The sequence below is a fragment of the Pelodiscus sinensis genome, chromosome 11 (genome assembly GCF_049634645.1).
Source record: "Pelodiscus sinensis isolate JC-2024 chromosome 11, ASM4963464v1, whole genome shotgun sequence".
In the NCBI taxonomy this organism is placed as follows: domain Eukaryota; kingdom Metazoa; phylum Chordata; order Testudines; family Trionychidae; genus Pelodiscus; species Pelodiscus sinensis.
Window position 1 is genome coordinate 32,296,887 of NC_134721.1, and position 21,659 is coordinate 32,318,545.

The window sequence follows — 21,659 nt, forward strand, 5'->3', positions numbered from 1 at the left end:
GAGAGATTCTATGTTGTTTTTTTATTACAACGAGTAATCCTGTGGCACCTTAGGGTATGTCTACACTGCATTCCTCTTTCGAGAGAGGAATGCAAATGCAGGTGAACTAAATTGCAAATGAAGAGCGGATTTGAATTTCCTGTACTTCATCTGCATAATCGCGTCCGGGCGCTATTTTGAAATACCTTATTTCGAAAAAAGAAACGCTGTCTAGATGCGGTTATTTCAAAAGAAAACCCTTCTTTCAAAATTACCCTTACTCCTTATACAATGAGGTTTAAGGGTTATTTCGAAAGAAGGGTTTTCTTTCGAAATAACCGCATCTACACAGCGTTTCTTTTTTCGAAATAGGGTATTTCAAAATAGCGCCCAGATGCGATTATGCAAATGAAGTGCGGGAAATCCAAATCCGCTCTTCATTTGCAATTTCGTTCACCTGCATTTGCATTCCTCTCTCGAAAGAGGAATGCAGTGTAGGCATAGAGAGACTAACCAATAGGGTGTATCTACACTTGCAGCCTAATTCGAACTAGGGCTGCAAATGTAGGCATTCAGAATTGCAAATCAAGCCCGGGATTTAAATATCCCACACTTGATTTGCATCTTCTTGGCTGGGCGCCATTTTTTAAATTTACAAGCCCAAAGTAACTGCCCGTGTCTACACGCGGCAGTGAAACGGGTGTTCGAAATAAAGCCCTAGTTCGAACTACCTGTTATTCCTCCTGCAATGAGGTTTAACAGGTAGTTCAAACTAGGGCTTTATTTCGAACGCCTGTTTCACTGCCGTGTGTAGACGCGGGCAGTTACTTCAGGCTTGTAAATTTCAAAAATGGCGCCCAGCCAAGAAGATGCAAATCAAGCACAGGCTATTTAAATCCTGGACTTGATTTGCAATTCCAAATGCCTACATTTGCAGCCCTAGTTCAAATTAAGTTGCAAATGTAGACATACCGCAAAATACATATAGTATCATGAGCTTTCGTGGGCAAAACCGACTTCTTCAGATGAGACTGAGTGGAATCACTCTCCTATGGTCTCCATTCAAGTTCATCGGAAGAAGTGGGTTTTGCCCATGAGAGCTCATGATATTATATTTATTTTGGTTAGTCTCTAAGGGTGCGTATACACAGCCCCCTTATCCTGAAATAAGCTATGCAATTTGCACTATGCAAATTGCGTAGCTTATTTCAATGTTTTTTCTAAATAAAGCACTATTCTGAAACGTCCCTTATCCCTTGTGCAATGAGGTTTACAGGGATGCCTGACTAGCGAGCCTGTTATATTTCGATATAATGGGCTTGCTCTTAAGACAATCGATATTTTGGGAACCTGGAGGTATCCCGAAATAGCTCCACTGTGTAGACATAGCCTAAGGCACCACAGGACTATTCATTGTTTTTTAAGTCACAGACTAACATGACTATGCCCCTCTGAGATGTTTATTGTATTGTGAGTTTTGTGATATTTGTTTTTTCCCTTTAAACTCCAGCACCTGCACTCTTGGAATTACAGAAGAATCTCAGCATTCATTAAAATAAGTAATTAAAAGTCAGTTCTCCTGAGTGTGGAAAAAAGCTTTCCCAAGTGCCCCGTAAAGGCTCAGAAATCAGAAGACAAAAATCATCCCCTCACGTATTTACGTTAAAAACGGATCTTTGCCTGGGTTTTCGGGCCACGCTCTTATGGGCATTTAGGCTTGGCGTTGCTCAAGACTGCCTCTGTATGGCATGTACAGGGAATCTACCTTTTGGGGAAGATGCCACACGTTTGCTAGAAAGCCTGGAGGAGGCGAGAGAAGGCACTGGGAACCGAACACCTTGGGTTACAAAGCTTCAGGGGGTAGCCTAGTCAGTCTGTTACAGACAAAAACAACAAATGGTCTGGTAGCACTTTATAGACTAACAAAACATGTAGATGGGATCATGAGCTTTTGTGGGCACAGGCCACTTCATCTGAAGAATGAAGTATTTTGGGGGGTTATAAAGAATAACGAGCTTGGATGGCTCGAGCTGCTCCCTGGAATAAACCAGAGCACTACATGTTCTTGTCTGTCTCACCTGTTTTGACATGGGAACTACCTTTCCCGGCATGCACCTGTGAGGGGAGACACCCGCTTTCAGCATGCACACGGAGGAAGGAAACTACAACTCTTGGAGCATGCCCTTGGAGTAGCACAGGAAGAGCTAGTGAGAACTACATCGCCCGGCATGCATTTGGGCGCGCACGTGACTGGGAGGGAACTACAGCTCCCGGCATGCCGTTCGCCCAGCCACTTGCCCTAGTATGGCTGCGCCCAGGCTGGGCTGAGCGGCGCGAGCGCGGTTTATAGTGGGGCTGAGCCGGTGAGTTCCGAGCGCGTGGGGCGCACAAGGCAGCAGCCGGGTCCCGGAGGTGGGAGGCAAAGGGGTGAGGTTCAGGGGTTTGAGTAGTATGGTGGGGGGCTGAGCTGTGTGCTTGGGGTGTATGGGGGCCCTGGGGATTGGGGGGCTGAGCTGTGTGCTTGGGGTGTATGGGGGCCCCGGGGATTGGGGGGCTGAGCTGTGTGCTTGGGGTGTATGGGGGCCCCGGGGATTGGGGGGCTGAGCTGTGTGCTTGGGGTGTATGGGGGCCCCGGGGATTGGGGGGCTGAGCTGTGTGCTTGGGGTGTATGGGGGCCCCGGGGATTGGGGGGCTGAGCTGTGTGCTTGGGGTGTATGGGGGGGCCCCGGGGATTGGGGGGCTGAGCTGTGTGCTTGGGGTGTATGGGGGGGCCCCGGGGATTGGGGGGCTGAGCTGTGTGCTTGGGGTGTATGGGGGCCCCGGGGATTGGGGGGCTGAGCTGTGTGCTTGGGGCGTATGGGGGCCCCGCGGATTGGGGGGCTGAGCTGTGTGCTTGGGGTGTATGGGGGCCCTGGGGATTGGGGGGCTGAGCTGTGTGCTTGGGGTGTATGGGGGCCCTGGGGATTGGGGGGCTGAGCTGTGTGCTTGGGGTGTATGGGGGCCCCGCGGATTGGGGGGCTGAGCTGTGTGCTTGGGGTGTATGGGGGCCCCGCGGATTGGGGGGCTGAGCTGTGTGCTTGGGGTGTATGGGGGCCCCGCGGATTGGGGGGCTGAGCTGTGTGCTTGGGGTGTATGGGGGCCCCGGGGATTGGGGGGCTGAGCTGTGTGCTTGGGGTGTATGGGGGCCCCGGGGATTGGGGGGCTGAGCTGTGTGCTTGGGGTGTATGGGGGCCCCGGGGATTGGGGGGCTGAGCTGTGTGCTTGGGGTGTATGGGGGCCCCGGGGATTGGGGGGCTGAGCTTTGTGCTTGGGGTGTATGGGGGCCCCGGGGATTGGGGGGCTGAGCTTTGTGCTTGGGGTGTATGGGGGGCCCCGGGGATTGGGGGGGCCGAGCTGTGTGCTTGGGGTGTATGGGGGCCCCGCGGATTGGGGGCCGAGCTGTGTGCTTGGGGTGTATGGGGGCCCCGCGGATTGGGGGCCGAGCTGTGTGCTTGGGGTGTATGGGGGACCCGGGGATTGGGGGGGCTGAGCTGTGTGCTTGGGGTGTATGGGGGCCCTGGGGATCGGGGGGCTGAGCTGTGTGCTTGGGGTGTATGGGGGCCCCGTGGATCGGGGGGCCGAGCTGTGTGCTTGGGGTGTATGGGGGCCCCGGGGATCGGGGGGCCGAGCTGTGTGCTTGGGGTGTATGGGGGCCCCGGGGATTGGGGGGCTGAGCTGTGTGCTTGGGGTGTATGTTAGAGTGGTTGAGTAGGGGGGTATCTGTATGGCTGTATAAGAGAGCTGGGAGGCACTACGACCATCAAGGTGCAGTGGTTTCTAACTTTGTTGTGGCATGAGCCACAACTTGCTGAGGTCAATGGCACCTCCTCAGTACAAGAGGTGCCCTCCCTAGTGCCAGCTTGGTGGGTGCTAGAGAAAGCTGCCAGTTTCCCTGGGGCTGGATGTGTCCCTGTGACTTCCCCTCACCTCTGTACTCACCTCGCAGCCGAGACTCACCATGTCAAAAATCTCCCGTGCTGCCAAAGCTGTGAAGAAGGTCAATCCCGGGAATGTCATCCGAATGATCATCAGGGCAGGGCAGGCGGTGCCGGGGCCTCCCCTGGGGCCTGTCCTGGGTCAGGTAGGCCAAGCCCCTCACTATATGTGTGAGCTGGGGTGGGGAGTGCAATGCTGGGAGGGTCGGGATGTTTAACGAGTGGCATGGGTTAATGAGGTTCTCTGCAAGGTCAGCGGGTGTGTCTAGGACAGCGATGCTCCAAAATAATTCTCTCCCCAAGGTTCTTGATGCCTCCTATAGCCACTCACAAGATGGGGTGCTCAAGGCTGTGTGATCGGTGGGAGGGATGTAATAGTGTAGTTAACCAAAGCTTATCCATTAATGCTATAGAGTAGACTACATGTGTTTCCCCACCCCCACCCCACCAGTAAATTTTTTAGCAGCTGGCCAGCAGCCCGGCTCAGTCCTTGCTTGTTCCAGATCCAGGACCTTCCCCCGCTGCAGCTCTGTGTTTAAAGTGTATTAGGAGCCAGGCAGATAGCCCGGCTCAGTTCTGGCTTGTGTCGGGTCCAGGAGCTCAGACCCACCCTGGATAGGGGCTGCTGCCTCTGTATCAGAGGCAACAGCCGGGGGGCAGCAGGCAGCCAGTATGTGAGGGAAGCTGGTTTTTAAACTGGCTCCCCTTATGGACCAGCTCCTGCCTGGCACCCCCCACTGCTGCCGCTGACACAAAGGGAGTCTGTGGCTTGGAGTCTTGGTGCAGCCCAGGTGTCTTTCTCTAAATCTTCACTCCAGTCAGCAAGCAGCTCTGGGTAGGATCCCCGGGGGGGATTAGCCAGCCTGCGTGATACTCAGGGTCAGACGGCAGGAGCTGAACGGGCCCTTCTGGCCTTGACATCGGACTGCACAAGCACCTGCTGCACCCGATCCCACCGTGTAGCTCCCATACTGCCCAGCACGGTGCCTGCGTGTTGTCACGTTTGCCGCTGCAACCCTGTCCATGCTGCTGGGGCTCCAGGCTCTGCTCAGACAATGGCTAAAGGGCTGAAATGCTCCGCTGGCTGCAGCTGCTGCTTGTACAAAGGTAGAGCCCAGAGGCACCGTTCTGCTGGGCGCTGTGCACACCCCTCCCCTCTGCCCGGCTGAGATCCGCCCGGGCGGTGCAGGGGCTTGGATCATACCCAGCACTGCACAGACTCACCCCAAGAGACAGCCCCTGCCTCGAAGAGCTGGCAGGCAGAGACAGCGAGGCTCTTAGCTGGGAGCTGAGGCCCACAGAGCAGCCACAACTCATCCATGGTCATGCAAGGAGTCAGTGGCAGGGATTGCACCTAAGACCCAGCCCATGCACCCTCCTACCCTTCCCCAAGACCATGCTGCCCCCTGGCACGGGTGGGCCCAACAGATGGGTAGTGGGCGTCTGTCCCAGCAGCAGGGCGCTTGGCCTCCCTCTGCTGGCAGTGTGGCAAGCCCTGCCAGGCTGCCTTGTCCCCTCCATGTGGATCGCTGCTGTACCAGGGCCCAGGGGTGCCCCACTGACTCCTGCCCTCAGCTGGAATGCCCCAGCTCTGGAGAAGGGGCTGAGGGTTGCTGTAAATATGAGCTGCAGCCCTGAGTTCTCCCTCCAGGCCCCTGGGAAAGACTTTTTGAGAGGGACAGAGTGTGGCTTGTTCTTCTCTGTCCCTAGCCCATTTCCCCTCCCCCAACTGCTGGGTGGGACAGAGGGGCCAGGGCCTGGGACACGGGGCCTTCCCCTTCCAAGGAGGGAGGGAGCCCTGTTTAAACAGCCCCTTTGCCTACCTCAGAGGTGGCTGTCCCAGTGCCGGGGCAGGGGAGTGGTTGCAGGATGGGAGCCGGGAAGGGTCAGTGTTAAGGCCCCTTCTCTTAAGCTGCGGGGGCCAAGCACAGCCAGGAGCTGCTGGTGCTAGGCTGGGCCTGGCTAGTCTAAGGGAACCAATGTGGGAACCTCTCCCCGGAGATGGGAGAGGGGACCCCAGCTCCACGGGCAGCAGCCCTTCAAAGGGGATTTCCCAGCACTCTCAGTGGTCACTCACTAACCGCCCGCCCCTGAACTCTGCTGGGGGAGCTGAGGGCCGGGGAGAGGGACATGAGGTGTCTCAATGAGTCAGTGACTGCGCTGGGCACAGAACCCAGGAGTTCTGACTCCCAGTCTATAATGCGGCCTCCCATCTCCTTGCCAGCTGCTCAGGGCTCCTTCCCCATGGGCAGGGAGGGTGCTCCCTGGGGGCACTGGGTGGTGACTGCAGGCTGTGGTGCACCACCGTGTCCAGCCCCAGGGCTCAATGGGGACGGCGCACAGTGGGATCCAAGATCTGGTCTGTGTTAGCTCTTCTTTATTTCACCTCTGCCCCATGTCCTGCACGGCGCAGCCAGGCCCAGGCACGTGCTCCCTACCTCTCCACATGCCAGGCCCAATGGGCTCGCCGTGCTCATCCCTCACCGCAAGGTCAGCTGGATGTGGGCCCATGTCTCAGACTAGCTGTCAGAGGGGGATGGTGAGTCATGCCGTGGTCGTCAGTGTGCTGCAGTGCGGGGAGGAGCCCACAGGGCCAGGGTGGTTTCTGCCTCGTGCCCCAGTGCTGCTGGTGCCCCTCCATCTCCACCCACAGCCTCTGCTAGCCCAGCCTGGCCTCACTCATACAGCTCTGCCGCTCCCCTCAATGCCAGCCCTGTGCACCCTGTCTCTCCCAGTGCCTCAACCCCGTTCTAAGCTAGTCCTCCCTTAGTGAATGGGGGTTTGTGCCCAAGGGAAGTTTGTGATCAGAGCTGCCCCATGTGTGTGAGAGCCAGGAGGCCAGTTTAAATCAGAGCAGCTTTGCCAGCTCACCCCAGCTGGGGATCTAGCCCTGTGCCTTCAGGCAGCATCCCTGCAGCTGAGGGTGTGGATGTTCCAGGGTCCCTCCAGCTCAGAACTCCCGGGGAATGAGCCTGGGCCCAGAGGTGCTGTCCGGGCCCCCATGCTGGAGTGTGCGACATGACATGTCCCCAGGGGGTGGTTCCCCCAGCCCAGCAGCCCCATTTCCGTGGTGCTGCAGCGCCGTGCACGCCTTGAGCACGATGGCCAGCAGGTTCTTGGCCATGAAGATGGCTGAGACCCGCTGGTCGCAGTAGAGCAGCAGGTCAGCGGCCCGGATAGCCAGCGTGGCCAGGTTGACGGCCAGCAGGCTGAGCAGTGGGTAAAGCGGGAGGCGGGCTGGGGCGGGCAGGCCCATCTCACCCAACGCCACGCAGGGCAGCACCAGCAGCAGGCTGTAGCAGTAGAAGAAAGTTAGCCCCTCAGCCCAGAGCGGCAGCCCCTGCCGCTGCAGCTCCCACAGGCTGGCCTGCATCTCCAGCAGGTCCAGCATGTCCACCACCACCCAGAGGAGCCGGCCACGCAGGTCCTCCTTACGCCGGAAGGCGGCTACGTGCTCCAGGTGCTCGGTGGCCACCAGGACCATGTAGAGGGAGGGGATGCAGATGGAGAGCAGCAGGGTCAGGGTCTGGCGGGCCAGTGGGTCAGGGGCGCGCCGGTCGGCCCGGTACCCTTGGTAGATGAAATAAAGCTTGATCTCCAGGGTGAAGACAAAGAGGAACCAGAGGGCCATGGCGTAGCCACGCCGTGGGGCCTGGGCCTCAGCACCCACCCACGCCCCCACGTAGCGCAGCACCAAGAGGAAGCACAGATCACCGGCCAGTGCCAGGGCCAGCACGCTGGCCCGCTGTGCTCCCGCGCTCAGTTCCAGCAGGTACACGTCCACCGCCGCCATGGTGGAGACCATCACCACCGAGGACATGCACGCGCCTGGCTTGCTGGCGGCGGGCACTAGTGCCATGGAGCGGGGGAGCTCGGTCCTAGGGGGTGGCCAGCTGGCGGTACCTGTGGGGAGAAGACAGCAGAGCCATGAGAGACCAGGCTGCAGACTTGGGACCCAGCATCCCAGCTAAGGAGGGATCAAGAGCAGACCACAGGGGCCCTGGCTATAGCCAGGGGAACCAAGAGCAGTTGTGGACTCTGGCCATTCTCACACCCTCCTGGGGCTAATGCTGGGCTGCCAGCATGAGTGTGTCTGAACGCCCCTGTGGTTAGTGCTGTGGGCAGGGCGTGGGGACTGGGCTCCCCTCTGCCCCCTGCATTGCAGGGGATTCTTTTCCCCGTTTGCTGCTCTCAGGAATGCAGCCCGTCCGAAGGGCTCCTGGGGAGGGCCTGGCCCAGCACCCTCCTGTAGTTCATCCCTGGCCTTTGCGCCTGCCCCACAGGGAGCTGTCTGCCACACAAGGCCCTCAGTGTTGCTGCCACTCTTGTTTGTGGGAGATGCCTGTAGGGGGTTACCCAAGGGGCACAGCTAGACAGGGTGTTGGGAGTGTTCTGACTGTGTCGGCTCCCATACCTGAGGGGGACCATGAAACTGAGTCAGTCCTGTACCACAAAGGGAAACTGAGGCACTGAGCGAGAGGGGCTCTCCCAAGGACACATGGAGTAAGTGGCATTGCTGGGGCCAGACCGCCTGGCTCCCAGCCTGCTGCTCTAGCCACTAAATTCAGTCTCCTCTCAGAGTTGAGTGCAGGGCCTAGCAGTCCTGGTTCTCGGCTCTAACACCACTGGTTCCACCAGCAGCAGGTGTGTGCAGGAGCTAAGCAATGAGTCATCTGGTTACTGATCCCAGCAACCGTCCTCTCATTATTAAGGGGCCAGCAAGGCGCTCCTCCCCTGCCACTCTGCTGTCCCCACAGCACCTTCCCAAGGCAGAGCAGCCAGTGGAGGGAGGAATCCTTCACCTGTGCTGCCCCATAGCAAACACCAGAAATACACACCAGCCATGTGCTTCCCCAAAATAGCTTGACCTGGCCTGGCATTACTGTTGATTAGGTATAAACAGCTGCCCTGCACCAGCCCAGACCCAGCTGCATCTCAGGAGCAGGTGAGGGATCCCTGTATAAAATCTCACACACCCCAAAACCCCTCTCCCCCAGGTGATGGTAGAGACCAAGGATCCAGTTTCTCAGCTGGCCTGATGCTGGTGCAGCTGACAGTGCCAGCTCCTAGCTTGGCAGCAGGATTTATGGATGATGGTGGGGAGGGGAGCTTCAGTGAACTCTTCCCATCACTGCCTTCCTTGCCTCCTCCCTGAGGATTGATCACATGGTTTGGAGGGAGTGACAGAGGGGGGTGGCACCTTTGGTGTCTATGGGCTGCTGGGCCATGATCCAGTCCTGGAACTGTGGGACTGACTGGCTCCGGTGGGGATATCCATCTTCCGTGCCAGGAGGGCTGTGACGTGCCAGCCTGTGTTAGCGGCCTGCGCGCTCTGCCTCACCCCACCCCTGTGGAATCCAGAGCCTTCCATTTGGCTTGCTGGCCACAGGGTGCTCAGCCAGCCATGGTCCTCCCTGCAGGTGGGGGTGGATGCTGTGCCTGCCCCTCACTCCTTGGTGCCAGCTTTCAGCCCAGCGAGTAGCTCCTGGGCTCCCTGCTCCCATGACTGTCCAGTTCATTTGCCCTGCCAGAGATGTCAGCTCCCAGCACCCGCACAGCAGGACTCTACGAGGCAGCCAGGGACTGTGCAGCATTGACACTAGAGCTGGTTATACAGGGATCTCACCGGGTGCAGAGAAGTAGCTGGTTCTAGGTTGGGGTTGGGAGATTGTTTAGGCTGGGATCCCCTGCTCAGTGCTGAGATGCAGCCACCTCTGGGGTGGAGCTGTGTCAAAGCAGCACTCCATGGGATACTAAAGGGGTCGATGTTCTGTCCCTGGCCTGGAGAGCAACAGACTGACCTGGGCATCCTTGTCCTCCCTGGGAGCAGGCCAGGCCTTGCTCCTCCCCCTGCATCTGTCCAGGGCTTGTGCTCTGTCCATCTGTCTGTGCCCTGCTCCCTGGCATGGGTCAAGCTGTGGGCAGTCCCCAGAGTTTGCTCCGTGCGCAGCCTTCCCTGTGGGGAGTGGTCACACTTTACCATGTGCCCCCAGGTCCTATGATCTCTGGGCCTGACCCCATCACACCTCAGTCCCCAATTCCCCCATTGTCTCCCCCATCCTACTGCCTCTTCACCCCAGCTCCCACTCCATTGCTTCCTCCTCTCCCAACCTCGACTCCCCCATTGCCTCCCCCACCCTATTGTTTCCTTGGACATGGTGGCAGCTGCTCAGGGGTGGTCCCCAGGGGCAGAGTGGCCTGTTCCCTGCTTCTCCCCCCACCTGTGGGTCCCCAGTGAGGCCAGGGTGGGAGGAGCAGCAGTGGCGCATGTACATGCAGAGGCGGGGCCTCAATCGCTGTGCTGCCCAGTGGGGACAGGGTGAGGAGGAGTAGTGGTCAGAGCAGCAGCTGGGAGCCAGGACTCCTGGGTTCTCATTCCAGTGCTGTAGGGCAGTGGGAGCTAGTGGTTAAAGGGGGGGGGCAGGGAATGAGGTTGTGTTCCAGGCTCTGGGAGAGAGATGAGGGTGGCATCACTGCTGCTTTCTGTGTGTCCTAGCACCTGTGCAGTCACAGTGCTTCTCCTGGGGCCAGGATTTCAGTCCCAACAAGGGCAGGACTGTCCGTGCGGGGGCGGAGTTACAGGTCTTCATCTAGGCCAGTGATTCCAGACCTTTTTTATACTGAGGACTGGCAAACCCATTCACAAACTTCTGGGCGGACCAGTAACATTATTTGCATATTCATTATAGTGATTAATTTAAGAGGTCACGTGTTGTTTTACATTGCATCTGTGCACACGCAGCACGTGCTAACGGATCCCAGTTTGCACAGATCCTCAACGCTAAAAAGAATCCACAGAAATAAATCCCCTCTGGCTGCTGGGTGGGGCAGCCCCTCCCCCAGGGCCGACTGGTGCCTGCTGAGGGAGGGGCACCCACAGGGGCAAGGGGCATGTGGGGCACCCTATTTAGCAAGTTAAATGTTGTCAGGGGCATAGGAGCTGGTGCCTCTAATTACTACCACCAGTCCCCCCTGCCCTCCCCCGCTCCTGCCACATGGGGGGAAGGGGGCGCTGCCTTCCCCAGCCAGGCTGCTCTTGCTCCCGCAGTCTCCCCCCAGACTCCCCTCATCCCCCTTTTCCCTCCCTGTGACCCCCCCCCCGAGTTTCTCTGCATTGTACCTCTGCTCCCATCTGCCCATAAGTCTCTCTTGAATCTCCCACAACCTCCCTGCATCCCCCACCTGCCCCTGCTTCACACCTCCCTGCCCCCCCATCTGCTCCCACCCCTCTTCAGCCCCCCCCCCCCCCAGCGCTGACTCCCTCCGCCCCACACACGCTGGGAGCTGGCGGCTCCTGCCCCGGGCCGGGATCGCAGCCAGCTCCGCTGGGAGCAGCCTGGGGCCAAATCCTCCCACTGCAGCACCGGGGGAGGGGAGGGAGGTGTCTCTTACCTGCCCCCCAAGTGCTGCCCGCCCTGGGGCATCGGCTGGGGCTGGCCAGGCTGGGGGCGCTGCCCTGGGAGATGCTCCTGGGGGAACAGCAGGACTGGCCCTGCTGGAGATTCCCCCTCCCGGCTGCAGCTCGGGCTCCGGGAGCCCCGCAGCAGCCGCCGGCGGAGCTCAGAGATCCGGCCCCAGAGTCCCCGCGAGCAGCGGCTGCGAGTCTCCTGCTGCTGCTGCCAGGCCTGGGCCAGTGAGCGCTTCCCTCAGCTGCCGCTGGGTCCTAGCGCGACACCGGCCCGGCCGGCCCCGAATCCCAGCGCCTCTGCCTGTTACTGCTGGGTCCTAGCGCGACACCCGCCACGCGCAATGTGCCGCGGCTGGGTATCCCGACCTAGGCCATGCACACCGGCGTCAGCCCGTCGGGTGCAGACCCGCAGGAGCCAGCCTGCCTGACAGCTCCGCTGCCCCGAGGGGGAAGTTCTCTGGGGGCAGAGGGTGACGGACGGGGAAGGAGGCGCCACCCCAGTGTCCTCTCGTCAATCGGTAGCTCAGGGCCCTCCTGGAGCTGGGGGAACATCAGATCAGAGCAATGAAGAAAGGGGGTGCAAGGGCCTGGGCCTGGGCTGGTGTGTGCTGCCCCCTGCTGGAGGGAGCAGGTCCTGCTGTGTGTGGGTCACAGACTTGCGTCCAGAAGGGCTCATTGGGGGTCTCAGCATGATGTCTCCGGGTATAGAGTTCGCTGGGGGGGGGGTGTCACGCTGGGCAGAGATGCTGGGGGGGTGTCTGGATGGATGAGGGTTATGCTGGGGGTGACCTGGGGTATGTGGGGTTCTCTGGGGAGTGCATACAGGGTGGAGGTTATCTTGTGGAGGTGTCTGCATGGTGGGTTTGCTGGGGGGTACATGCTGGGCAAGTGTTATACTGCGGGGGTGTCTGGGCTGGAGGTGCACTAGGAAGGGGTTATACTGGGGGTGTCTGGGAGGGGGAGCAAGTTGGGCAAAGGTAATGTGGGTGTCTGATTGTGGGATTTGTTGGGGTGCACTCTGGGCAGAGGTAACACTGGAGGTGTCTCGGGATTGGGTTTTGCGGAGGGGATGCATGTTGCTGGAGGTGTCTCGGTATGGGGTTCGTTAGGGAGTGCATGCTGGGCAGGGTGATGCTGTGGGGGTGTCTGGGCGGGAGCGCGCTGGGCAGGGTGATGCTGTGGGGGTGTCTGGGCGGGGGCGCGCTGGGCAGGGTGATGCTGTGGGGGTGTCTGGGCGGGGGCGCGCTGGGTAGGGTGATGCTGTGGGGGTGTCTGGGTGGGGGTGCGCTGGGCAGGGTGATGCTGTGCAAGTCTCAGGTTGTGTCTCTAGGTGAGGTGTGTGCATGATGGGGGGAGGCTCTAGTTCCTTGGGGGCTCTGCTCCAAGAGGCAGCAAGCGTTGCTCCAAATCACCTTTATTTGGCCTGATCACTAGTGACAATGTCACAGGTGCACAACTCACCCTGCCTGATCCAGATCCCTGTGTTACACCCTGGGTCCGGGCTCTGCTCCCAGCCCTCACCCCCTCTGGGAAGGATGATCACCTCACTCCATGCCATCAAACAGGGAAGGACTTAGGGGGCAGATACCATGGAAATGTGACCCCAGGGCAGGGGGCTGGCTGGCTCAGGTGTGGGAATGGGATACTGGGCCCTTCCCCTCTAGGTGGTCACACGCAGAGCTGTAGAGAGTCCTGGGGCCTGCAGGGTAGGTGGGCGGTGGATCAGAACAGCCTTGACAGTGTCTCTGCTTCTCTCCCCAGAGGGGTATCCCCATCGGGCAGTTCTGCAAGGACTTCAATGAGCGAACCAAAGACATCAAGGAGGGGGTGCCGCTGCCCGTGCGCATTCATGTCAAGGTGAGAAACCTCCCCCCCTCTGCTCCCTCTGTCCCCAGCGCCCACCCTGCTGCCCCACATTGCTCTCCGGCCCCGCCACCCAAGAGTTAGTGTCAGGGGAAGCCTGCCTCCCCCCGCCACTGCCCTATCCTGTTCCATTGCTGTTCCACTGGCCAGAGCACACCCTTATGCAGTGGGATGGGGTCTGTGTGTAGCAGGTTACTGGGAGGGTTTGCTTTGGGGCACAGGAGGGTCTGGGCCTCACCTCAGGCAGGACCCCAGTTTAAGCCCCTCCTCCTCAATGTGTTGCAGCCAGATAGAACCTACGAGATCCAGATCAACCAGCCGACGGCCTCGTATTTCCTCAAGGCAGCTGCCGGCATCGACAAGGGGGCAGCGCGGACCGGTGAGGGGTGAACTGGGGTGGTGCGAAGCCAGGGAACACAATGCAGGGAGAGGCCCAGGCTGGTGGGGAGGGGCTCACGCAATACATTGGCTGTACAGTGTGGTGAGGGTCACCCTGTGTGCTGGGGGTGCGTGTGCTGCCCTGTGTTGAACCCTGCTAGTGCAGTGAGTGCGAGGCCTGTGGAGCGGCACCCAGAGAGGACTGAATTACTTCAGGGCCTCTCCCCCTCTTCCCTGACAGCTGTGTTGCACTGTGAACAGTGCGAGGGGGGGACAGTTGGGCCTCTGGGATTCATCATTCTCCTTGGGGATGCCCTGCAGTGAGAGCACCCCATAGAGAGAGCCTCTGGGCCCCTTGGCTCTGGGCTCTGAACTGCATCTGACTGTGGTCTATGGGGAGCTTCAGGTCAGGATGGAAGGGGCTTCCGGTTGGCTGTAGGTGCTCTGTGGGGGTGCGGTGGGTTGGTACATAGGGGGTTTGCAAGGGGTGGGGGACAGTGGGTCAGGATACAAGGGGGGCTGTGGAGGGGTGCCCGCAGGTGGGACTAAGAAGTCTCTGGTTGAGCAGGGCATGAGGTGGCTGGCATGGTGACCCTGAAACATCTGTACGAGATCGCGCTGGTGAAGTCCAAGAACCACAATTTTGTAGTGCAGGACGCGAGCCTGGAGAAGGTGGTGAAATCCCTCATTGGCAGCGCCAGAACACTGGGCATCAAGGTGGTGAGAGAGTGAGTACCCGCCCAGAGCCCTTGGGACCCCTTGGATCCCAGCTGGGCGTGGAGGGCATGGGTAGAGCTGCGGGCATTTGCAATCAGGGTTCCTGGGTTCTATCCAGGCATGCCTGTGTTCTATTCCCAGGGCAGGGAGTGGGACCTAGTGATTAGAGCAGGTGGGGCTGGGTGTGGACTGGAGGGGAGATGAGGCTGGGAGCCAGGTCTCCCCGTCAGGCAGGTCTGACCCTGTGTTCCTCCCCCCACCAGCCTCAATGCAGAGGAATACGCCATGTTCCAGCAGCAGCGCGAAGAGGCCTTGGCGGTAGCAGCAGCAGAAGCCCAAGCTGCGGAGTTGGCAGCAGCTGCCAAGAAGAAATGAGCTTCAGGACACCAGGCTCCCTAGGGAGCTGCAGGGCCAGCAAGTCCAGATCCCACATTCCTGGCCCCAGGGTCAAAGCCCCACTCTGGGCATGGGGAGCTGGGGACATCCGCTCAGGAGCAGCAAGTCAGTCAGTCCATCCATTCCTCCCACCCCGTTCCCCTATCCTGGCCACCTTTGTCCCATGGATTGCCTCTATGGAGAATGGGAGTTAGCCACCCACCCCTCAGAGCCAGTCCGCCTTTAAAACGTGCCGAGTTGTTTTGGTGCAATTAAAATCTCCACTCAATAAAGCCTCAGTGTGACCCCCCAAACCAGGAGCAACCTCTGTCTTTGTGTCCAGGGATGGAGACCTGGAATATGGGGCCTTTCCCCTTGCGGGTGGGAGGACAGCTCTGATACAGCCCCTGGGCAGGGAGACAGACCGGCTGGCTGTGGGGCAGGGAACAAGACACGGGACTAGTTCAGGCACCTTGCGCTGCCTGGGTTACACGTGGGACAGCTCTTTGGAAATTGTGTTGAGACTCCCAGGGCCTGGAAACTGGCTCCTTTGTTATTAATGCTAGTTGCAATTCTAGAGAAGGGGGCGGCTCTATGTGCCGAGACATCCCGGGGGCCTACCTGCCTGCAGTCTGTGAAAGCCGGAAGAGAAGCCATTGTGTTACAATATGTTACATGTATTTCAGTCACCCCATCCAGCCGGGGGAATGGACAAAACAAGCATCAAGAATCATAAATCCACTAGAGTGCAAATTGAGGGAAAACATAAGACCCTTGTCCCTCCCCAGAGACTTGGTTTACTGCATTCAATCAGGATAGGGACTAACTAAGGGGTGGGTTAGGGGCTGTTTATACAGGGATCCTGAGACCTGGCCCCCTCTGGGGTGGGGCAGGGGGCTGTTAAAAAGGGATCCCTTGCTTGGTGCTGAGCTGTAGCTGCCTCTGGGCCAGGGCACAGCAGCTGGGTAACATCTCTAGCATCTCTACACAGGATTTTAAAGTGAGACATGAAGAGGAATCCCATCTCTATTTGAAACTATTCAGCAAGTGAACTGACAGATTAGAATTAGCGGGAGCTGTCACAGCCTGGATGCTGGGGCATTCACATGTACTCTTGACTGACCATGAGTTACAGCCTTAAGTGGCATCAATAGGAGCAGGGGAAGGGAAGCCGGGGTCTGGGATTTCCAAGGGTGACAGATTGGGACGGAGGGGCAGGGGGGAAAGGAGAGAGAAGTTGCTATTTCTTCTTGTGCCCAGCAGGTGGCAGAGTTGATCCACTATTTGCACTGCTCTGGCATGGAGCAGGGCTTGGTGGCTGCTAACTTACTGAAGCCTGGGGGCCTCTGCAGGACCCTCCTGCACCTTTCCCCAGCTAAAGGAGCAGCCGTTGCCTTTTGTTTGAGCAAGATACAGGGTTATGCTGCCTTGAGCTGTACAGCAAGAGAAGAGGGCAGATGTGGAATATGTGGATGTGGTGCAGTGTGTGTGTGCATGCCCAGGTGTGAAGTGAGCCAATGTGAGGGGTGTGATGGGGTTGAGGAGAGGAATGCAGGTGTGAATTGGAGCAATGCAGGTGTGTGGATAGGGTTACAGTGTGAGGTGAAGCAATAGGGGGAAAGGACGCTGGTGGGTACAGTGGGAGATGTAGCTTATAGGTGGGATTTGCATAGGGTTCTCTGGCCAGTTCCTTCCCTTTGTATTTATGCTCTGGCTGTGCATGACACCCCCTGCGCAGCTCCCGGCCCAGCCCTTGGCCCAGTGAGGTCCCAGGTCTGTGGGCCTCTGCAGCCAACATTCCTCTTCTGAACTGATCCTAAGGCCAGCCAGCAAAGCCACTCCATGCTGAGGAGAGGCAGCTCCGACACCCCAAGAAAGGGGACCTCTAGGGCAGCCAGCATGGGGCCAATGCCACAGAGCCTCCCCACACCTTGCATCCCCTATCCTATCCCCAAGGAACTCAGCTCTCCTGGCCCTGGCCCTGGCCCCTTTGAGTTGGTGCCCGAGGGAATGGAGTTTGTGTGGTGTCTGGCCAGCAATAGGGCTGAGACCTGACAAACTTGTTCCTTGTGAGGGCAGCATGTTTGGATCAGAGCAGACTGTTTCTGAATCCCCTTTTCCTGGGGCTGTTTTGGCAGGAGAGAGGGAGGATCTGGGGGTCAGGGAGTGAGGGAAAGTGTTCAGTTGCGGGGTGAGGGGGTGGGGAAGGACTATGAGATGTGGGGGGTATCTTCCTGCTGTTTTGCCCTGGGGGATTACTGCTCTGTGTTCTTTCCCTACCACCAATGCACCCACTCCCAAGGATGGTTCCTCTCTTATTGGTGCTGCTGCTGCCGTAGCAACGTAAGAGAGTCTCTAGGAGACAGGTTCCTGTTGCTAGGGCTGCGTGGGCGAGGGATGGAGGGGAGGCTGCCGCAGAATGGGGGAGTGGGAGGTCAATCCCGGGGGGGTGCTGTGCCAATTTACACACACACATCACCCCACTCACATTGAGAGACATGGGCTCCCCATGCACACTTACACACACTGCACCCATGAACATCCACCCCATGAGACCTGCAGCACCCCAATCACACGGAACCTTCTGCCATGCACACACAAGTTGCCTAGACATAGACTGGCTCCCAAGCATACGCAATGCCTCTCAGGGACGCACAACCCCCCTCCACCCCACGCACACACATGGACCTCCCATGCACATGCATCTTCCCAGGAAGACATGGGTACTGCCCCGCACATGAATGCCTCCCCCCCCACACGCAGATCTACAGGGACAGATTCAGATCTGTCCCTCATGCCGCCTTCCTCCCCCTCCCATTTTCCTAGGCATGACCCTAGTGCCATAGGCCATGACATGGTTGGGGCATGGTCTCTGCCCCCCATCTATCCCCAACCCAAGACCTTGCTCATCCTCAGCACCTGCTCTGGGGAACTAGCCCCAACTGCCCCCCAGAATGGACACCTGCCCCTTAACTCACAAGTGGGTGACACCAGGCTGGCAGGGCCCATGGGGCTGTGCAGTGTGGGCTGTGGAGCTGAGGAAGCTGCCCCAAGGAGATCAGTGGTGAGGGCAAGGGGCTTCTCAGGATGCAGTGGGCGGAGTGCGATCTGTGGGGAAATTGGGAGGGGGTCGTGCTGGAGTGATCTGTGGGAGGACCAGTGGAGAGAGGTCTATGTGGGGAATGTCTGTAGGGTGGGGGGGTCTGTAGGGTGGGCGGGAGATCAGTGGGAGGTGTCAGTGAGGCCTGCAGTGGTGGGCTATGGGAGGTCTGCGGAGGCAGGGTGTGGGGGTTTGTGGAGATGTGAGGTGGAGGGAGGGGTTTGTGGATCAATGGGGAAGGGTCTGCAGGTGGAGTTGGGGGGGCCTTGGGGGTGGCGTGGGGGCAGCAGAGGGGGAGGGAGCCACTGTCACACCTTGCTCTGCTGTTGCAGTGAACAATCCCCTTGCCCTCTGTATGCTGTTGCTATGGTGATGTGATGCAGGTGGGGAGCTGTGACGTCACAGCTGCATCTCTGCCTTTTTCCTATTTTGGCATCGAAAAGCGGAGTCCCCCCTCCCCCGCCCCACATCTCTCAGCAGTGGCCGCAGGCTGGGGTGTGTGTGTGTGAGAGAATGAGACAACCCTCCCATCCCCAGCTCACTCCTGTCTGTCCATCCCCCCCAAAACCTCCCCCCTCTGTTGCTATAGCGTGGTTCTGCTTCTCTCTTGCTCACCCTGGATCTAAAGCAAGGAGCAGCCCTGGGGGTGCTGAGCTCCAACATAACTCCTTGCTGGTGCTCTCCTCGTGCCCCAGGCCTACCCTAAGGGGTGCTGTGTGCAAGGGGATGGGGAGCTCTCTGTCCTCACAGTCAGTGCTGGCCCCAAGACCCAGCAATTCTCTTTTTATAAACCGTGGCAGAGCATTTCTGTGCAGCATCAGCCAAATGCTTTGTCACACCCCAGCAGCAGCTGCAAGGATCCCTATATAACAGTCCCGCATCAAATCTCAGCAGTGGCCACATCTCAGCTCTGAGTGAGGGATTCCTGGATAAACAGCTGCTGGAACCTACCCCAGAGGTGTCTGCATCTTAGTGCTGGATGAGGGATCAAGTACATGCATAAGCATTGTGCTTTGGGACTGGAAGGGGCTGGGACCCTCCATAGAATGGCCTGGAGCCGCATGGCTCTCCCCACCTCTGCAGTGGAGTGTGTCAGACACAGCTAGATGTAGGTTGCGTTCTGGCTTGGTTATGTCTCTCAAAGTGCAGGCTGGGTCCAGCATGATGCCCCTGTCCCAGGACTCTCAGGAAATTGGGTGACTGGGCTTTAAAACAGCTTAATTTCAGTCCCTGCTGTTTTGCCTTTTATTTACTCGATGTGGTTTCCAAAATAGCTCTGGAAGCTGCTGGCTTTTAATCAGAATTCCTCCCAACTCAGGGCTCAAAGCACCTGACCAGCATATGAATATGAATTGCTTCCTCCACCACTGAGATGCAGCTGCTTCTGGAGTGTAAGGGCTGTTCATACAGAGACTCCTCACTCTGGTGCTCAGATGCAGCACGTCTGGGATGGGACGCAGGCCATTTTCTGCAGGGACGCTAACAGCTGCCCCCTCTGAGGTGAGATGTAGGAGCTGTTTATACAGGAATCCCTTGGCTGGTGCATGGGTGCTGCCACCTCTGGGGTGGGGTGTCAGATGTTTAATAGCTCACAGCAGGGGCAAAGGAGTTTCAGACAGGAAAGGGTGCCTGAGAAGGACAGATGTAGAACAACATGGCATTGGAGTCACTATTCCCTTCCTCTTCCAGTCCCTGGCTCAAGCAGGCTTAAAGGGTAGATAATTCCTGGGAAGGCATAACATCTGGATTGAGGGAAATGTGTGGGGGCTAGTGGTTTGGCAGGGGCTGTTAGGCAGGACTCCTGGATTCTGTTCCAGGGCTGGGAGGGGTGTGGGGCTAGAGGGTCAAAGCAGGGGGGCGGTGGGCCAGAATGGGTTTCATCGGAGTGAAGAGCCAAACCATTGCACCCCTAAAGCCCAGTTGTGCATTTGTATAGAGGGTACATGTTGGGGGTGGCTGGGTCTGAACTTCCCATGTTGGGGGGTGCTCTAGCCAATCCCACTGGCTCCAGCCCCCCCCCCCCCCTCGCCTCCCCTCTCCTTTCGCACATTGGGTCTATAAAAAGCCTCCAACCCCTCTGTATTGCGAAGCCTCTTGTGCTGGGAGGTGAAGCTGTGGGCGGGTCACCATGGCAACTGCTGAGATATTTTCGATGAAGAAGGGACCTTGGTAGATATTTTTCTCGCTCTTCACTCCCGCGCCAGCGGGGTACGTGGGGGGACATGAACGTTCGGAGCTATATAAAACCCCAGAGTGCGTCTAAAAATAGGAGCAAAGAGCCTTTTTTGGTGGGGTAAAGACGCTGGTGGCGATTGCGGGGGGGCACAGTCCTTCAGCCCTTCTGGGAGCCATGGTGCAACAGCAATCCAAGGGGTGCGACCCCCCCGCATGGGGGATAGAAACCAGGAGTGCTGGCTGCCAGCCCCCCTCACTCTAACCCACTAGCCCCCTACCCCAGAACTGGGAGCAAGACCGATTGAAAACACTAATAGAAAACACATATTCGTGGCGCCCTAGAAATGACAGGCCCCATCTCTCATTCCTAACCCCCTGAGTCAGCCAGACCCCTTGCCTTGAAGCCTGACTGGTGCCAAGGTCTGCTAAAAGTGAAAGGCCCCTTGTCCCGTTCTCTGTCCCCATGAGTCAGCCCGTCCTGCCCCCCGCCCTAGGGCCCAAATGGATCTGATGCCCCTAGTGGGGAACAACCCTGTCCCCCATTCTCTGGCCCTTGAGCCAGCCAGCCCCCTGTACCATGCAGGGGTTCTGGGCGTGACGGAAAAGTGGCAGGCTGGACAGCAGAGTAGAAATAGCTCATTTTGTGTCTTCAAAAGCAAGAGATGGAAAGTGGCCGGGGGTGATTTGATTGAAGCAGGGTAGCACAATGGCTTCCCTCCATATGTTCCCTGCCCCTGCAACTGTTCCCCCTCCACATGCCCCCTTCCTACTCTCCACTCACTGCCACTGATCTATGATCTTGCTCCACTGACACACGCTCCCACCCATCTGTCCCTCCCCTGGGTTCTGGTGCGGATAGGAGGCTTGCAGCTGCCTTTAGAAACAGTTACCTGGAAAATCATCCTCAGTGCTGGAGCATCATCAGGACATTCCCCAGCGCCCAATAAAAGGAAATGAGGGCAGCTCCCAGGTAGAGAAACTGGCCAAGGCCTAGGCATGGGCCCTTTCCCCTCCAGGTGTGCCAGCTCTGATCCAACCTGGGATTGGCTGGCTCCGGTGTCAGGCAATGGGACATGGGGCCTTTCCCCACTAGGGGGCACCAGCTCTGATCCAGTCGCAAGACAGGGTGCCTGGCTGGCTTAGGGGTGGGGGAAAGGGATATAGGGCCTGTCATTTCTAGAGTACTACAAGCATGTGTGTGTTTTGGCTCCATGTGGATGTTAGAGAGAGAGAGAGACAGTGTGTGTGTGTGTGTGTGTGTGTGTGTGCACGCACACACACACAAAAGCCTGTGTGTGTCAATGGCTAACAGCCTGCCTGCACCAGGGGGGCAGTATGTCATGGTTAGCATATCTGGGCCATGGTCGGTGTCTGGGCCATGACTCACATGCCAGTGACTTGCAGGGCGTGTTGCATGTCAGTTCATGACAGCTGCATGTCAGCATGTGGGTGTGTATCGCTGTCTATGGGTGTGTATCGCTGTTTGTCACGCCATGTCAGTGCACGAGGTCTGTGTATATCCATGTCAAGCCCCCCACTCCCCCTCCCGTGGCTTGCCTCATCGTGAGCCCTGCTGTCTGACTGGGATTCAAAGGCGTTGGCCCTCTGTCCTGTTGCCAGCTGGCTGGCACTGTCTATCTCCTTGCCCTCCACCCCCGCCAGGCTCTGGCAGGGACTGGCTGTTACAGGG

General features: G+C 58.4%; 2 protein-coding genes across 4 annotated transcripts; one reads left to right on the forward strand and one right to left on the reverse strand.

The window, feature by feature from the left end:
* Nucleotides 1–2,184: 2,184 nt before the first annotated feature.
* On the forward strand, nt 2,185–15,008 carry MRPL11 (mitochondrial ribosomal protein L11). 2 transcript variants are annotated; one of them, XM_006129711.4, is made up of 6 exons: nt 2,185–2,342; nt 3,965–4,099; nt 13,123–13,218; nt 13,510–13,603; nt 14,171–14,330; nt 14,583–15,008. In XM_006129711.4, the coding sequence occupies exons 2-6, from the start codon at nt 3,977–3,979 to the stop codon at nt 14,692–14,694; spliced, it is 585 nt and encodes a 194-aa protein (XP_006129773.2). In that variant the 5' UTR covers nt 2,185–2,342; nt 3,965–3,976; the 3' UTR covers nt 14,695–15,008. The 2 variants fall into 2 exon arrangements, with proteins under 2 accessions (XP_006129773.2, XP_006129774.2); XM_006129712.4 differs by lacking the exon at nt 2,185–2,342 and adding an exon at nt 2,386–2,406.
* Nucleotides 6,314–11,595, reverse strand: LOC142830939 (transmembrane protein 121-like). 2 transcript variants are annotated; one of them, XM_075938969.1, is made up of 3 exons: nt 11,346–11,595; nt 9,755–9,909; nt 6,314–7,856 (listed from the first exon to the last, which is right to left on the reverse strand). In XM_075938969.1, the coding sequence occupies exons 2-3, from the start codon at nt 9,858–9,860 to the stop codon at nt 6,904–6,906; spliced, it is 1,059 nt and encodes a 352-aa protein (XP_075795084.1). In that variant the 5' UTR covers nt 9,861–9,909; nt 11,346–11,595; the 3' UTR covers nt 6,314–6,903. The 2 variants fall into 2 exon arrangements, with proteins under 2 accessions (XP_075795084.1, XP_075795085.1); XM_075938970.1 differs by lacking the exon at nt 9,755–9,909.
* Nucleotides 15,009–21,659: the final 6,651 nt, after the last annotated feature.

Bases quoted from the DNA above. Each gene is read 5' to 3' on its own strand.
- MRPL11 (XM_006129711.4), top strand. From the start codon at position 3,977: ATGTCAAAAATCTCCCGTGCTGCCAAAGCTGTGAAGAAGGTCAATCCC. The intron at 4,100-13,122 runs GTAGGCCAAGCC...TTCTCTCCCCAG, and splicing joins TGGGGCCTGTCCTGGGTCAG to AGGGGTATCCCCATCGGGCA. The intron at 13,219-13,509 runs GTGAGAAACCTC...AATGTGTTGCAG, and splicing joins CCGTGCGCATTCATGTCAAG to CCAGATAGAACCTACGAGAT.
- LOC142830939 (XM_075938969.1), bottom strand. From the start codon at position 9,860: ATGCCAGGGAGCAGGGCACAGACAGATGGACAGAGCACAAGCCCTGGA. The intron at 7,857-9,754 runs GTCAGTCTGTTG...TTCTCCCCACAG, and splicing joins GGGAGGACAAGGATGCCCAG to GTACCGCCAGCTGGCCACCC.